This window comes from Pteropus medius, unplaced genomic scaffold (genome assembly GCF_902729225.1).
Source record: "Pteropus medius unplaced genomic scaffold, Ma_sr-lr_union100, whole genome shotgun sequence".
Lineage (NCBI taxonomy): Eukaryota > Metazoa > Chordata > Mammalia > Chiroptera > Pteropodidae > Pteropus > Pteropus medius.
In genome coordinates this window covers 3,917,809-3,935,722 of record NW_024340701.1, presented here as the reverse complement: position 1 = coordinate 3,935,722, position 17,914 = coordinate 3,917,809, and the positions used below count along the sequence as shown (strand labels likewise).

The window sequence follows — 17,914 nt, the reverse complement described above, 5'->3', positions numbered from 1 at the left end:
TGGCTAAAGCTATATATCCTGGGAACCATTTTTAGGCAAGAAAGATAATGAAAATTTTTCTGCATCTTTGTTGAAATTGCATTTTCATCCTTTCTCAATGAAGGTTTGCAGGTTCTTTTTTACACACACACACACACACACACACACACACACACAGACAAGCTCTCAGTCCTCTCTCTCTTTCTCACACATGTACAAACACGCACTGCCACAAATATCTGCTGAAAAGTTGTTCATACAGATAAACACAGTGCTTTGCTCCCTCACTTCTTTTCAGTCACTGCTCAAATTTATCATCCTAATAAGAAGCCTTTTCTCACCAGTGTTGTCTAAAATAGCATCACCTTTTGGTCAATATCTCAGTCTCTATCCCATTATCTTTAGAGTTATTATATCTTCTACACCAGGATAGTTTCAGATTAAAAGAGTATGCTTTTAATATTTCAACCAAGACAACAGGTGTCAAAGGGTACTGCTCAGGGCAGATAGTGATGAATGGTCCTCCTGTTTTTCTCCCTAGTGCTGATATATTATTTATTTTTTATTTTCTCTCATTAGAAACAGTTTTATTAGAGCAGAGACTCTTCCTGTTTTGTTCCCTGTATCTCTAGTACATATGACAATACATGATACATACTAGGAATTTGCTATCCAGGGAGCTAAATAAAATATCATAAAATATAATAATAATTGCCTCTCATTATTTTTGTGAATGTTGGAACTATCCTATTGAGAGATACCTATTTGTAATATTATAATGCTTTTATTAGGCAACATTTTGCATTCGAAAATTTATAATAACTGCTGTGGCTTCATTCCCTTCGACATTCAGATAAAGAGAAGATATGATCTTTATTTATATTGCAGTAGATTACTAGGTGTCCCTATTGCTTTCTCTTGCCTATAGGGAAAAAAAAGCAATTTCATTAGAGCCCCTGTTTTTCAGCTTCTGGGAATTAGTGCTTACCTGGTGTTTGAGGTGTTTAAAATGCTTTCAGGTAAAGATTTGAAGGCTGAGAATAAATCCTCAAAGTCTGTACATGAAAATATCCTTGCCTGGATCCTCAGGAGAGCTTATAGGACTCAGGATGTGTATTTTAAATCTACAATGGCAAATTCATTCCAACCAATTCGCCTTTGTATTTAAGGCAGATAAATAGGCATCTAGAGGAAATTTTGATAGCAATTGTTCTTGCTGGTACAGAGGTTTAATAGCATTCTGGCTCTCTCTCAAGGTATTTACTATAGCTTTTGATTTGCTATTTGTGACTCGGATTTCTGGAGCATTGCACTGCATTTACTTTGTAACTCACACTAAAAGTACATGTGAAAATGAAAACTTTTACAGAGGAAAGAGGAAAATTATAAGTAGGTATAAGATGAAGGGTAACTATAAGATGAGGTTAATTATACTACATATTCTAGTAGATGTAATTTACATTAACTTAGTTTTTGGTTTCCAGCAGCATTAGTTCTCTATAAGGCTTTTCCTTTAACAATTTACCTGAAGTATTTTTGCCAAAATAAGATTTTTAAATATAAAGGAGTAGAAAGTTGTTTATAGAAACTAGGAAATAATTTTTCTTAGAAAATCTGTGTTCTTACAATAAAATATGAACTAAACAAACCCAAGCAATTATTTTTCAGACCTTTTCTTTACAGTTGAGGAGTTTTAGTGACAATGTGAGTTGTTTATTTTATTGTTTATTTCATTACTTTACTCTGTGTGGCAGTTACTCATTTTGTCGATGGTAGATTTAGAAGGTATAGAGTATTTGACAGAAATCTTAACTTTGTTTTCTGTTTAAACTTTTTAAACTTTACACTCCTGAGACCATTGCCACTTCTGAGATCACTGATACCTTTAGTAAAGATATTGGAAATACATTTTGTTAACAGCTGCATTTTTCTTTCTTTCTTTTTTTTATGTAAATTGTTTACAGCAATAGTACCTGGCAATACTAAGTCCTCATGTAGTATTTTGCTTAATGCTCTATTGACTATGTTCTGCTTGTGTGTTTGGCCCCTTCCAGAATGATTCTGGCTAGAGTGGGGCATTTTCATTTTACTTAGATCCCTGTTTCCTTCCTTGGCTTTATTTTAAAGCCTTTCATTTTTTGTTACGAACTGATTTTTTGCTTTAATTTTACTATTCTGTAGGACTTTCAGACTACATATATACATGACTACATATACACATATACATGCATATGTACTTATCTATATAAATATGTACATATATGTAAATGCTAATGTATTACCTTTTAATTTGCTTTTTACTTATATCAAAATATTATTTTTAATTGGTTACAAAATTATGCTGTTTTTCTTTATATCAGAGTTATATATAGTCTGCAAAGCTTTTTACAAAAAAAATAGTAGCCCGGTAACATCTCTCTCATCATTTCCCACTCCCTAAGGACTACTTTTCAGTTTTTAAAAATTGTTTTTCTTTGTACTCACCTCTATATCTCTAGCATGTTTATATTGCATTCGAAACATTCTGATTTTTCAATTTTAGATATTATCTGTACTTTCTCTTATGGAAAATGAGGATTTAAATATTTTTGTATATTCTCTGCTTACCCTCAAAACACATACATGCCTATTTTCTGTCTTTCTCTCCTTAATACAATTATCCCAATTTTGGTTTATATTTTCATGATTATGTGTTTAAAGTATTTATAGTTGAACCGTGTGGCATATATACTGTGGTTATTTTTCCTGCATGAATTTTGTTTTCACTCGAATTAATAATTTGCTCTCCTTTGCTTGGTTTTATAGTTTATTTTAGTTTTTTAGCTTTTGCTTAACTTAACCCTAGTTCTCCCTCAGATATTTAAATCATTTTCTCAAAGTTTAGTGCCCTTTCACTTATAAATCATTTTTGTTTTTGTTTTTTTTTTGCTTAGATGCCTAAAATATTTTTTAAGTCTAGTAATTTTACTAGAATGTGTCCTGAAGTTGTTTTTTTTATGGCTTGGTATTCTTAGGTACAATGTATTTATTCTCTTTCATTTATAGTTTCTAATCTTGTTTTATTTCTGCAAAGTTTCCTGAAATATACTATTTAGTATTTATTTTTGTCTTTTGTCATAGTTTTCTTGATTAGACTCTGTTATAGTTTGTTGATCTTTTTTGCTTGGTTAGTATTTGTTATTTTCTCTCAAATTTTGAAATCTTTTTTTGTTTCCTTTTGATTAAAAAAAAACTTTTATGTTCAGTTTGTTTTAAGGCATTATCTGTTGTGTCTGTTTGCTTTTGTTTTAGTTTAATATTCATTTTTGAAATTACTTCCTCTATTTCTACTTCTTTCTGAGTTATATCTCATTTTAATGTTTTTCTAAATTTGATTTATGTAATTCTTCAACATCTTATATTACTTTATTAATTTCAATGTAGTAAATTATAGATTTGATCTATAATGCAAATACCTCTTTTGAAAGCATTAATTTGGTGTTGCTGATAAACTCTTATGAACTTTAGGTTTGTGCCAACACAAGTTGCTTCTCAGTGCTACCTTTCAGTCTTTTTACTTCTTGGAGAGCTTTCTCTCTAATTTCTCATGTAGATATTCTAAGCATATTCATTTATCATATATGCCTTTTGTTTAAACTCTAGCATTCTTAAGATGAACAAATGACCCTACTTCCTACTTCACTGACCAAAATCGAGTCCATGGCATTGATCTGCTTCAGTTTACTACACCCTTGTCCTTGGGGTCACCTACATCATTACCCACTCTAATCTTCTTTCTCCTGGTCTTACAGGTTTTTCTGTTCTGCTCAAGGTTATTCTCTCTATTTATCCCCTTCATCCATCTCCTCATGCCATTTCTAATATCTTGGTCATTATATTTTATTTTTTTCCTTGTATATCTTCACTCTCTTGTTGCTAACCCTCACCCTTTATAAACATCCTATAAATTCTCATCTTAAAAAGAAATATTTTCTATCTTTATCCTTGCCCTCCATCTAGTTACTGTCCTATCTCTTTATTCTACTACTCATTCAAAATACAACTTCCTCACCTCACATTTATTTTGTAAATTGCTGCTTTCTAGTTCCAGTAGAGTTGTTAATGAAAACAGTGCCAGCTTGGAAGACAGTTGTAACTGAGCTCAAATCTCATCTCAGGAAACTTACTATCTTTGGTAACCTTAACCTTTAGTCTCTGTTTTTTTTATCAGTAAAATGGAGATAATAGCTTGTTAGGGTTGTTTTGAGGATTTACGTAAAGCTTATAGGAGCTCAGTCCCAACATACAGAAAATATTCTTTAAATGGTAGTAAGTAATATAGTTTTGACTACCTATGTCCTTTTTTAATGTATTTTTTAATTTGTAATCATGTTTTTTGAATATTTGAGGTTGCAGAATAAGTGACCTCAGGGAAAATATAGCGTGAGTATGTATAGAAAGTTATGACACTGAGCATATCTTAAGATTATTTGATTTGATTTCAAATGAAACTTCACTTTATGTTTAGATATTTTCTAAAAGGGCTTTTCTTTGTGATCAAGTATTATAATTATTGTATATGCAGTAGATCAAGTGTTTTAAAAGCCTATTTTTTCAGTGCTATCTAACATTAGTCCTTTTCTGTTTTTCCATTTATTGGTAATATGATGAGAAACAGTATGATGTATTCATGGAAAGTGTTGTGTGATTCGAGGGGTGATAGAAAAGCCTTCTCAAGCAAAAGTTGCTTATCCACTGACCTATAATAAGAACTAAGAAATTTTTTAAAAACTTTTTGATTGCCTGCAATCTCAGTCACTATGAGAGAATACAGGGGATTCCAAAATGAATGAAATGAAGCCTCTTTGTTCAAAGAAGTGTCCATTTTAATAAAAGAAGAATCAGGCATGTAAATAAATAATCAGATCCTTGCATAAGTGTACTGGATTTGAGATCAGAGAAGTGTTGGATGAGGCATTCACATGCAGGTTGACATTGTTCAGAATTACGGCAAGTCTTAGGTTTAAGAGGAAAGTAGACCTGTTTTATCTTCAGTGAAAAAGTTGTAGAGACTTTGAGATTAAGAGATTATAGTGAGAAAGAGGATGAACAGTTGTCAAAATCAGATGGCATGAGGCAAAAGGAGATCATTAATTTCTTGGTAATAGATGTAGATTTCACGTATAAGTGAGATTGTACAGTATTCGTCTTTCTCTGTCTGAAATATTTCATTTACTATAATGCCTTCAAGTTCCATCCATGTTGTTGCAAATGGTAAGATTTCCTCATTTTTTTTTTTAATGATTGAACAACATTCCATTGCGTGTTTGTATGTGTATGTGTGTCTCTGTGTATCTTGCAGCTTTTTTATCCATTCATCCATTGATGGACACACTTAGACTATTTTCATATCTCGATACTGCGAATTATGCTGTTGTGAACATGGGGGAGCAGATATCATTTCAAGTTAGTGCTTTCATTCCCTTGGAATATATTCCCAGAAGCAGAATTGCTGGATCATTATAGTATTTCTATTTTTAATTTTTTGAGGAACCTTCATACTGCTTTCCATAGTGGCTCTATCTTGGTACCACTCCTGTGAGCGATGTTGATAATGGCTATGCATGTGTGGGGACAGGGGATGTATGGGAAATCTCTGTATCTCCCTCTCAGTTGTGTTGTAAACCTAAAAAGAGTACTTAAAAAAATAAAGTCTTTAAAAAAATCAGAAAGAAAACCCCAGTGAGATTGAAGGGTTAATTTCTAATATAGATTAGTAAAGCCATAAGAGATGTATCATATATGTATATATATACACACACAATATACTAATAAATATATATGTAGTCTATCTAGCAATTACTTTGACTTTTAGATGCTTCTCTGATAAAGTTACTTTTGTGTGTTATTAATTTATTTAAGGAAATTTTTCTTTAAACTTTCAGATGATACAGCATTGTTTGAGTTGATTCAACTAGTTCCACCAGGTACTGTATTATATTTTGATAAAGAAATTGACATGTGAACCCATTTCAATGAAATGCTTTTTGAATATCTCATCTTTTCCCCTTTTTCCCAAATTAAGAACAATGTTGAGTTTCTAGTATTGGTCCAGGGTGTGTAAAATATCAGTAGACCAAAATAATATGTACAGAAAGATTTACATGTGGCATTTGAAAACACTATTCTAAAAAATGAGTAAATAGTAATAATTGAAAGTGAAAAAAATAATCCAATATCATTTCAGCATATTTTGTGACATTCATTAAAATTGATTTTTTAGTTTTTGTGATTTTTATAAAACTTTTCTTGATAAAGTAGTCAATTATCTTTGTTTTTATGTGTGGACTGTTATAGGGAATGGACAGGAATAAAATCTTACCCATTTAGTAAACATTACAAATCTCTAAGATGGCTTGAGTTAAAATATGAAGGATAGTTTCATTTCAGTTATTGATATCTATGATTATAGAAGAAACCTGTCTTAATCAAATACATATTTTGCATGAAAAATAGAGTTATATTTTATTGAAAACGTAATTTGAAAAATTTCGAATATTAAATATGTATCTAATTCAGATAACCACAAATTCCAGAGAATGTCTACATTTTTTTTCAATATGGAACCTAATACCTTATAATGGCAAGTAGAAAAGGATGGAAAATAGAAAAATGTAGAAATGGTAATTAACTTTCAGATGTGTAAATGTTATATCAACTTGCTGTGTTTACAAGGACTTTTTTTTTTAGGAACTCTTAGATATTCACTAAATTTAGATAAATATTCCTCCTTTTACAAAAGGCAGGAGGTATAATTATTAATATGCACTACATGTCTGAATAAGGAAATATGTTAACTTATTTAACATAACTTTATTTTAATTTTCTTTTCATAGAAAAAAACCCTTCACCCTCTAGCAGATATTTCAGTAAGGCATCAGGCATTATATATATTGTTACCTGATGATTTTGTTTCTAAATAGAATATTTTGTTATAATTTGAATCATAGGATATCTTTCTTGTAGTGGGTGAAACACTGTCTACATATGATGAAAATACACGAGATTTCATGTTCCCGGGTCCAAACCAAATTTCTGGACACCATGATTCAAACCGCCAGGTTACCATGAGGAGGATTTCTGGCCTTCGAGTAAGTGCTTGCTATTTTCTAAATCAATTCGTGATGCAGGATTATTCTTAAAACATACCACATAGCCCTCAATACCTGAAAAGTGAGGAACTAGTTCAAAGTTTAATTTGGTTTAAAACATAATGCTTTTCTGGGCCTAAAGAAACATGGCGAAGTGAGAGATGTCCCCAGATATCTCCCCTTGAAACGACAATAAGCAGAACATCTAAAACTCAACAAAAAACGCCCAAACTGCACACCACATCTGAGCATGGGATCAGTGCGTAAGAGCTACTACAGGTTAGAACCCTGGGTGTTGGGTGGTGGACTGGGAGAAATAAAGAAGCTGCCTCTCACAGCCGCTGGAGATCCCTATGGGAGAAGCAGGAGGGGAGAAGGTGCACGAGTTCCCTGAACAACGCTGCCTGGGAGTGCTGTGAGCTCCACGCGCCTGGTGGCAGGGCCCAGTCATCAGGGCAGAAAGCAGAGAAGCGGGACGGCAGAGAAACAACAGTTAATTTTTACCAGCAACGGTTGCAAAACCGAGGCTGAGCTGCAGCCTCCCACCCCCCAACCCAGAGGCCTCCTCCCTCCATAGCCTCAGACTGAACACTGCAAAGCCCCAGAGGAATCTGAGCAAATGCTACTGAAACTGACAGGGCCTGAGACTGAGAGTAGCACACACGATTAAACATCTAGAAGAAAAAAAGTCATGATTAAGGCTTTATACAAAGCAGGGATCCAAGAAGCTTAGACGCCACCTACTGGAAACCAAAAGAAAAATGCCTTCTTTGCAACAGACTAAAGAGACCTTTTATAATAAATATTTTTTTCTGGGAAAAAAGCAGAATACACTTCAATTAATACCCAGGCAGAGAAATATTCCATTAAACACCATGAACAGCCAAGGTGACAAGGCATCTCAGAAAGAAAGAGAAAAACCTCCAGAAAATAAGCTTACAGACATAGAAATATGTGACTTAAATAACAGAGAATTCAGGATGGTACTTGTGAAAAAACTCAGTGAGATCCAAAATGAATCATATTAAAAATTTCAGGAATTGAAAAAACAACTAGATAAGCAGAATGACTTCTTTAGCAAGGAGATTGAAATCCTCAAAAAGAACAGAATAGAACTTCTGGAGATAAAAAAACATACTGTAAGAGTTGAAAAATGAAATAGCAAGCTTGGGGAATAGAGTAGATCAAATGGAGAAAAGGATCAGTGATATCAAAGACAGAAATCTAGAAATGTCAGTAGGAAGAAGAGAGAAACCAAAGAATGAAAAATAATGAAAGAGAAATACAAGAACTTGATGATACCATCTGGAGAGGAAACATAAGAATAATGGGCATTCTTGAAGTGGAGGAAAAGGAGCAGGGTTTAGAAATCATTTTCAGACAAATAGTTGAGAATTTCCCAAATATAAGGAGTGAGCTGGAGCTTGGAATTCAAGTGAACAGAACATCTAATTATCCCAATCCCAAAAGGCCTTCACCAAGACACATTGCATTAAAATTATCAAAAATCAATGACAAAGACAGAATTCTCAGGACAGCCAGGGGAAAGAAGATGGTAACTTATAAAGGAAAACCCATTAGATTATTGTTGGACTTCTCAGCACAAACCTTACAAGCCAGAAAGGAGTGGAATCAAATATTCAAACTATTAAGTGAAAGGAACTACCAGCCTAGAATAATGTATCCAGCTAAGTTCTCCTTTAAATATGAAGAAGAAATAAAGACCTTTCCAGACATACAAAAATTGAGAGGGAATTCTCCACTATGAGGCCTGCACTACAGGAAATACTGAAGGGGGTCAGCTCACCTAAAACAAAATGACAAAAAAAAAACAAAAAACATAATTAGGAATAAGGTGACTATCAGGCAAATAGAAGTAGAAGAGTATAACCCTTACTAAGAACAGGACATTATAAGCTTAAACAATAAGAAGAGATTTGCTATTGCAAGATAGTAATGAACGTTAAGCATACACATGGACAAATTGAGATAACAATGACTGAAAAGGTGGAGATTCAAAGATCCGAATTTGCAAAGGGGAATGGAGATAAAGTACAGCAGAAGAAAATGGATGACTGTATATACATAACTATCTTTTACATATTCGTAATGGAAACCACAAGCCAAAGATTCAAAACTGAAGTATATAACATAAAACAAGAAGGACCAGAGGGAAAACCCACAAAAGCCAACCAAAATAAAGAATACGGAAGCACAAGGACAAGGAAGCAATGGAAATACTGAGTTATACCAGAAAGCAAAAGATAAAATGGCTATAAGAAGACCTCATATTTCAGTAATCAGTCTAAATGTAAATGGGCTGAACTCACCAATAATAAGACACAGAGTTGCAGAATGGATCAAAAAACAAAACCCAACCATATGCTGCCTCCAGGAGACACATCTCAGCTCCAAAGACAGATGTAGACTCAAAATGAAGGGGTGGAAAATGATATTTCAAGCAAATGACATTCAGAGAAAAGCAAGAGTAGTGGTACTAATATCGGATGAAATAGACCTCAAATTCAAAAAGGTGAAGAAAGATACCGAGGGACACTTCATAATGATAAAGGGAATCATGCACCAAGAAGACATAACAGTTATTAATATCTATGCTCCCAGTAAGGGACCCCCAAAATATATAAAACAGTTACTAACAGAACTAAATGGAGAAACAGAACAAAACACTATTATATTCCAATGTCGGATGCAGACAGGTCATCCAAACAAAATCAATAAGGAAATAATATCCTTAGACCAACTGAACATAATTGATATTTACAGAGCCTTTCATCCCCAAACAGCAGCTTATACATTCCTCTCTAGTGCACATGGAATATTCTCAAGGATTGACCACATATTAATATGCAGAGATAGCCTCAACAAATATAAGCGGGTTGAAATCATACCAACCATATTCTCTGATCATAATGCTTTGAAACTAGAGATCAACTATAAAAAGAAAGTGGGAAGAACTACAAATACATGGAGATTAAACAACATACTACTGAAGAATAACTGGGTCAGAGAAGAAATAAAAAGATCAAGAGATACATATAAAATGATAATGATAGTACAACATATCAAACTTTTGGGACATGGCAAAAGTGGTCATAAGAGGAAAGTTCATATCATTACAGACCTATCTCCAAAAACAACAACAAGCCCAAATAAATAACCTAATGCTTTATTTTAAAAAAACTAGAAAAGGAAGACTGAATGAAACCTAAAGTCGGCAGAAGGACAGAAATAATCCAAATTAGAGTGGAAATAAATGAAATTGAAAACAAAACAAAATAAAACAAAAAACAGTAGAAAAAGTAAATGCAACAAAGAACTGGTTCTTTGAGAAGGTTAATAAAATTGACAAATCCCTGGCTAGACTCACTAAGGAAAAAAGAGAAAGGACACAAAATCAGGAATGAAAGAGGGGAAATTATGACAGACACTGCAGAAATACAAAAGATCATACAAGAATACTATGAAAAAGTATATAACACCAAATTTAATAATCTAGAAGAAATGGACCAGTACCTAGAAAAATACAGTCTTCCTAGTCTGAATCAAGAAGACTAGAAAATCTAAATAGACCAATCAGCAGTATGGAAATTGAAACAATCATCAAAAACCTACCAAAAAGTAAAAGTCCAGGACCAGATGGCTTCACCAGTGAATTCTACCACACATTCAAAGAAGATTTAATACCTATTCTCTTCGAACTCTTCCAAAAAGTCAGAGGAGGCAATACTTCCCAACTCATTATATGAGGCCAATATTACCCTGATACCAAAACCTGGTAAAGATAACACAAAAAAAGAAAACTACAGACCAATATCTCTCGTGAACACAGATGCAAAAATCTTAAATAAGATACTAGCGAGCCAAATACAGCAACATATTAAAAAGATTTTACACCACGATCAAGTAGGCTTCATCCCAGAGGCACATAGATGGTTCAACATACACAAATCGATTAATGTGATACACCACATAAACAAATTAAAAAATAAGTATCATATGATCATATCAATAGATGCAGGAAAAGCCTTCGACAAGATACAGCATCCATTTATGATCAAAACACTTAACAAAAATAGTAAAGAAGGAAAGTAACATAATAAAGGCCATATATGACAAACCCTCAGTCAACCTTATACTTAGTGGTGAAAAACCAAACCTTCTCTCTAAGATCAGGAACAAGGCAAGGCTGTCCACTATCGCCATTGTTATTCAATGTAGCATTGGAGGTCCTAGCAAGTGCAATCAGGCAAGAGAAAGATATAAAAGGGATCCAAATAGGAAATGAAGAAGTCAAACTGTCACTATTTTTGGACATGATCCTCTATATAGAAAACCCTAAAGACTCCACAAGAACACTACTGGAAACAATAAATACAGTAAAGTTTCTGGATACAAAATCAATGTTCAAAAATCCATAGCGTTCCCATACTCTAATAATGAAGTGTCAGAAAAAGAAGTGGAAAAAATAATTCCTTTTGCAATTGCAACAAAAAAAAATAAAATACCTAGGAATAAATCTAATGAAATATGTGAAGGACCTATATTATAAAAACTACCAGACCCTATTAAAAGAAATTGAAGAAGATATGAAGAAATAGAAAGATATTCCATGTTCTTGGATTGGAAGAATCAACATAATTAAAATGACCATATTACAGATTTAATGCAATCTCCATCAAAATCCCATTGGCATTTTTTAAAGAAATACAACAAAAAAAATCATCAGATTTGTATGGAAGCACAAAAGACCCCGAATTGCCATAGCCATCCTGAGAAAAAGAAGGAAGCTGGAGGCTTCACTCTGCCTGACTTCAAATTATACTACAAAGCAACAGTAATCAAAACAGCATGGTATTGGCAGCAAAACAGACACACAGACCAGAATCGAGAGTCCAGAAGTAAATCCATATTTATATGGGCAAATAATTTTTGAAAGAAAAGCCAAAAATATACAGTGGAGAAAGGAAAGCCTCTTCAATAAATGGTGCTGGGAAAACTGGAAAGCCACCTGCAAAAGAATGAAACTAGACTGTTGTCTATCACCACACACCAAAATTAACTCAGAATGGATTAAGAACCTGAATATAAGACCTGAAATAATAAAATGCATAGAAGAAAACATAGGAACAAAATTCAAGGATCTCGGACTTAAAGAGGATTTTATGAATTTGACCTCAAAGGCAAGGAAAGTAAAAGCAAAAATAAATGAATGGAACTACATCAAACTAAAAAGCTTCTGCTCAGCAAAAGAAACCATCAACAAGGTAAAGAGACAACTGTCCAAATGGGAAAATATATTTGGAAGCAACGCCTCCGATAAGGACCTAATATCCAAATTATACAAAGAACTCATACAACCGAATGACAACATAAAAAGCAACAATTTAATCAAAAAATGAGCAGAGGACCTGAACAGAGACTTCTCGCTACGGGACATACAAATGGCCAATAAATATATGAAAAGATGATGAACATCGCTAGCTATTAGGGAAATGCAAATCAAAACCACAATGAGATGCCATCTCACACCTGTTAGAATAACTATAATCAACAGAACAAGTAATAACAAATGCTGGAGAGGATGCGGAGAAAAAGGAACCCTCATACACTGCTGGTGGGACTACAAATTGGTATAGCCACTGTGGAAAACAATATGAAGTTTCCTCAAAAAACTAAGAATTGATCTACCGTATGATCCAGTAATCCCTCTACCCAGTATTTACTCCAAAGACTTGAAAACTCATATCTGAAAAGATATTTGCACACCCATGTTCTTAGCAGCATTATTCCCAGTGGCTAGGACATGGCAGCAACTGAAGTGTTCTATGATAGTGATTGGCTAAAGAAGCTGTGGTACATTTATACAATGGAAGATTACTCAGCCATAAGAAGAGATGAAATACTGCCATTTGTGACAACATGGATTGACCTCGAGATAATCATGCTAAGCGAAATAAGCCAGACAGAAAAAAGTTGAAAACCACATATCACTTATATGTGGGATAGACACTTAAAAGCAACAAATGAAGAGGACAAACAAACAGAGACTTATGGACAAGGACAATGGACTAGTGGTTACCAGAGGGTAGGTGGTTGTAGGGAGTGGGGAGGTAGAGGGGATAAAGGGAGTCAAATATGTGGTGACAGAAAGAAATCTAACTATGAGAAGTGAGCAACACTATAAACTTATATATGCCTTACTGTTAAAGTTTATAGCTGAAACTTACTGGATTTCATTAACCAATGTCACCATAAAAAATAAAAAATTAAAAAAAAAAGAAAAATAAAAAACATAATGGTTTTCTGAAATTTTACTGTTATTTTAAACATACTGGAATGAAATGAAAATAATTTAACAAAACCCATGCATCTACCACCCCAAATTACCAAGTGCTATTTTGCCTTATATTCTTTACATTTCTCTCCTTTCTTTCTCCCTCACGCCCCCTTCACCATTCTTATCTGTCTCTCTGTCTCTCTTCTTCTCTCTAGTTTTCTTTCAAAAGAATGACCAGTAAACATTTGGAAGGTGCTCAATATCACTAACATTTATAGAAATCTAAATTAAAACAACCATATGATTTCATTTTTAAAGTGTAAAAATAATAAAATTGAATAAATCTGACTATCAAAAAAAAGGACTCTTTTATGCTGTTTACCACATAAACCGGACCAACCACAATTCAGAATTATCTAGCAAAGGCAAAGATTCTCATAGCCTACAACCTTCTAGGAGACGTATTTTCTCTGATACACTAAGAGCCTTCTTAGGAATGTTCATTTGTAGCATTGTTAATTATAGTGAAAAGTGGAAATAATTGACATGTTCATTAGTAGGAGTTTGGACAGGTTATTATATGTTCATGTAGTGGAATATACATGCATAACACCTAAAAGCGAAAACCACAGTTTGACAGCCGACTCTTCTATCCTCTGTCCAGCTTCCTTCAACTTTTGTTAGCTGATTTCAAAATAATATCATCCCTGAAAATGTCCTCCACTTAAAGAAACTGAGAGAAGCCTCTGCTGTTTCAAAAAAGCACAAAGCAAAAGTTGTTTAGCTTGACATAATTTGGACATTTTTTACTAAGTTTATAAAAGAGGAGTCTGAGTAAGGAAAGTGGGGTGATATATGAGCCAATATGGTGGATTAATTTCTCCTGCAGCTCTATGTTTATGATATGCTCTATCCTAGGAAATAGCAACTTCAGCTTGCTGAAAGCATAAAAGTGGACTAGCAGATCTAGGAAATATTTCTTTTTTGGGATGTTTTTAATGTCCATTAGCCACCTTCTATACTATAAAAGTTTTCAAAAAGTGTTTCAACTGTATAGTAACCTGCAATGAAAAAAAATTGATTTTAAATTATGGTCTTTTAAAAGTAATTTAAAATGCTCTATTATTTTAGATTGGCAATATAAACATAAGAGTATGGACCATTAGTAGTTATCTTCCTTCCTTCAATTTGAGTTAACTTTTATGTATAATTAGAAGATATTAGATTGCTAAGGCTATATATAAATACATATATATATAACATATATATATACACACACACACATACATTTACATAGAAAGAGAGAGACTCCCATATATAAGAATTTTTCTTTCTCTCCTTCCCCTCCTTCTCCTCCCTTCTCTCTCTCTCTCTCGCTCTCTCTCACTCTCTCTCTCGCGCTTTCTCTCTCTCTCTCTCTCTCTCTTGCTCGCTCTCTCTCTATTTACATGCCATGTCATGAGAACACTCAAGCAGCCCCGTGGAGAGGTTTATGTGATGAGGAGCTGAGTCTCTTTGCAAAAGCTAGAAAAAAAGTGAGGCCTTCAGCCAAAGCTGTGTGAATGAGCCTTCTTGAGTAGCAGATCGTCTAGCCCTAATAAAGCCTTCAGATGACTACAGCTTATTACATCTTGATTGTAATCTCATGAGAAATTTTGAGCCAAAACTACTGTTTAGTAGTTTATAAAACTACTTAGTTTATAATTAGTGCTTCTGCACATTCCTGCCCCATAGAAACTATATGAGATAATAAGTGTTTATTAATGTTTTAAGCTGCTAATATGTTATTCAGCAATAGATAACTAACAAAGAGGCATAGTGGACATCATTAATAATAGATATGTTTGCAAGAAAACAATCATTCAGTTAATTCTTAGGCAAGTCAGACTTGCTTTTCTGTAACCTGTTTGATGTTCGAAACGTTAAACTTAGTAGGTCAAAGGCTGTGTTTGTAGAGGACAATGTAGGTACCTTTGGTCAATGTCTGTTTTCCACTATATTAGAGTAAAGCTGCAGTAGGTACAGACAATGTCTTTTAATGTTTCAGTGAATTCATAACTTGTGTTTTCTCAGATGCTTTGTTACTGTCCCTTTGAATTTCACCATTTGTTTTCACCTTCCTCAAAACAGTTTTCAAGCTGGTGATTGAAATGTTGCAAGAAATAAAAGCCAGAGTCATTCATAGATCTGAATGTAAGCTACATTATGGAAAAAATGTTGAAGGAATTAGTAGAGATTTATCTCTCTTCTGTTTTCAACAACTGCATACCCAGGAGCTGTGATTTTTTTAACAGACTATCCAAAGTATTTCTTGATTGTAGTTAGATATATCTTAAGTTGCAAAAATAAAAAGAGCTGAAATCCATTAAATATTTTTATGTACTTGTGACTTTAATATTATATCATAGTTTTCAAATCTTAAAAGAATTTGAAAGGGATATACTTGAAAATGAAAAAAAGTATTAATTATTCTATAAAAGTAATGTAATCAACTCATAAGTGAATCATCAGTGGTGAAACTGTTTCTAGCTAACATTTAGCATTATTATGTTGTCTTTAATAAGAAGCGCAAACCAACAAGTGAAGCAGCTGAACCTTGACAAGTGTTTATTACTCTAGTTCATATTTCCATCACTAATAATTATCCTTTTTTAAATTGAAATGTCTAATAATATCCTTTTGCCCCCTCAGGGAATTGCTCCAAAGCTGGAATTTTCTACAACCTCAGTGATTACTGAATGTCTGATAAGTTCAAGGAAGTGCCGCACTCAGGTTAAAGTCATTTAAAGTATTTAATGATTTAATTTATTTGTTCATATTTATGGGCATTTGGCAAGCATTATTTATTATTATTATTATTTTTGGCTGTAGCTATTTTCACTTTTTTTGGTCAATCTTTAGGTAAAATGATTAACATAGGTTTTAGCAGCTTGGTTACCTCTTAATAAATGTGTAAAAAAAAGTTTGGTACCTGAAGTAGATGGTGCCATGATGTTATTTTATTTTATTTTTTTTAACTTTATGGGCCTTTTTGTTTTAATGCCAAGAAATTCGGCTGTCAGAAAGATATTGGGATCAAGAAGTCCCATGAGAAATAGATTGGAGGATTCTGTAAGTTTTTCAGAAGTTACTGGGTACCGCCGAAAGTTCAAAGGATACCTTTTTAGCATATATAATCATAAGTTCTCAGGCTGGGATATTGGTGTTTAGTGAGTATGGTTTCTTGAGTGTCTCTAATTCCTTAAGGGACTGTTCTCAGTTTGGTGGCCATACCGATACTATCGGACCAAGGGAAGCTTGGACACTCCAGCCTAAGCACCTTCTATATTTGTGAAAACTGCCTTTAGTAAACTTAGATATCTGGATCTAATATTCTGTTTTGGTCTAACTTCTTACTAAGTCACCAGGGTCATTTTGCTACCTTATCCACATGTTATCTACTGACGTCTAGGTTTCATTCATATGTGGTTGCATTATGACCAGGTAACAATGGCCAGTCTGTGATGAAGAGCCAGTAATATGTAAAGCCCAGAGAACCCAAACAGGGCAGGACTGGGCCTCTGATGGGAAGAGTGGAGTGTTAAATTATGGCATTATCAGTTTTAGAGTACATTTGCTGAGGATCATAACTGATTTAAGCTAAGAAAGGTAAAATATAATTATAAAATTATCAAGGGAATCATATTTTATTAGCAAGATATTTAGTACATCAGAGTTTGACCGTAGTTATTTATCTTTTTTAAATGCAAGCTAAAGCACAGCCGTTAGAGCTCTAACAGCCTGGGGTTTCCAACCATAGAGATATGTTACTGACTTGTTTTGTGATATGCGCTGTGCACGCTTGTTATAAATTATAAATTATCAGAAATGGCTTACCTGGCCTCAGCCAATTTTTTTCTCTCCACATTGGCGTATGCTCTTTTAGTGGGTTGGTAGAAAAGCCTTTTTTTTTTTTTTTTTTTAATCTGGAGTATAGCATATATACATTAAAGTGCACACATTCTGCATGTACAGCTTGGCGGAGGATCCTTTCTAAGTGTAAGCTGTCACCCCATTGGTTTCGTTGGACTTAGGAGCTAACATTTTTCTCTGTAGACTTTGTGGAAGACTTTTTCGTTTCTTTAACTTGCTATTTCAAAAATGTCCCTCATTTTTTCTTTATTGAACAGAGATGTGAGAGAATAGGCTTTGGTGTCAGACTGTTTAAAAAAAATATGCTTTAGAATCAGACAGATATGGGTTCCACTTCCTCATAAGACTGCTTTAAAAATTAAAAAAGAGACTATATGCAGTATGCCTGGCATATAACATATAAGTAATTAATTTTGTGGCTGTTTCTAGGTTATTATCTTTTAATTAAGACAATTGGGAGAGATCAGAAGACAATAGTTGCAACACTGTCTGGTGGGCACCGCAAAATATACACTCTTATATTAAAACTCTGAATGCACACAGCCAGTATTTTAATCCTATTTGAACTTATTTGAGAATGTGATAAATCTGCTTT

The 17,914-nt window shown here is 33.6% G+C and overlaps 1 protein-coding gene across 10 annotated transcripts in view; it reads left to right on the top strand.

Annotated features, from left to right (window-relative positions):
* Nucleotides 1-17,914, top strand: part of SPATA6 (spermatogenesis associated 6) — a 101,885-nt gene that overhangs the window by 21,702 nt on the left and 62,269 nt on the right. For 8 of the 10 annotated variants that reach the window (XM_039885627.1, XM_039885628.1, XM_039885626.1 and 5 more), the window contains 3 exons: nt 5,904-5,945; nt 6,985-7,109; nt 16,099-16,179. In XM_039885627.1, the coding sequence (XP_039741561.1) occupies nt 5,904-5,945; nt 6,985-7,109; nt 16,099-16,179 (248 nt within the window). Of the gene's footprint in view, nt 1-5,903; nt 5,946-6,968; nt 7,110-16,098; nt 16,180-17,914 lie in introns of all 10 variants that reach the window. The other 2 variants (XM_039885636.1, XM_039885635.1) reach the window with 1 other exon arrangement.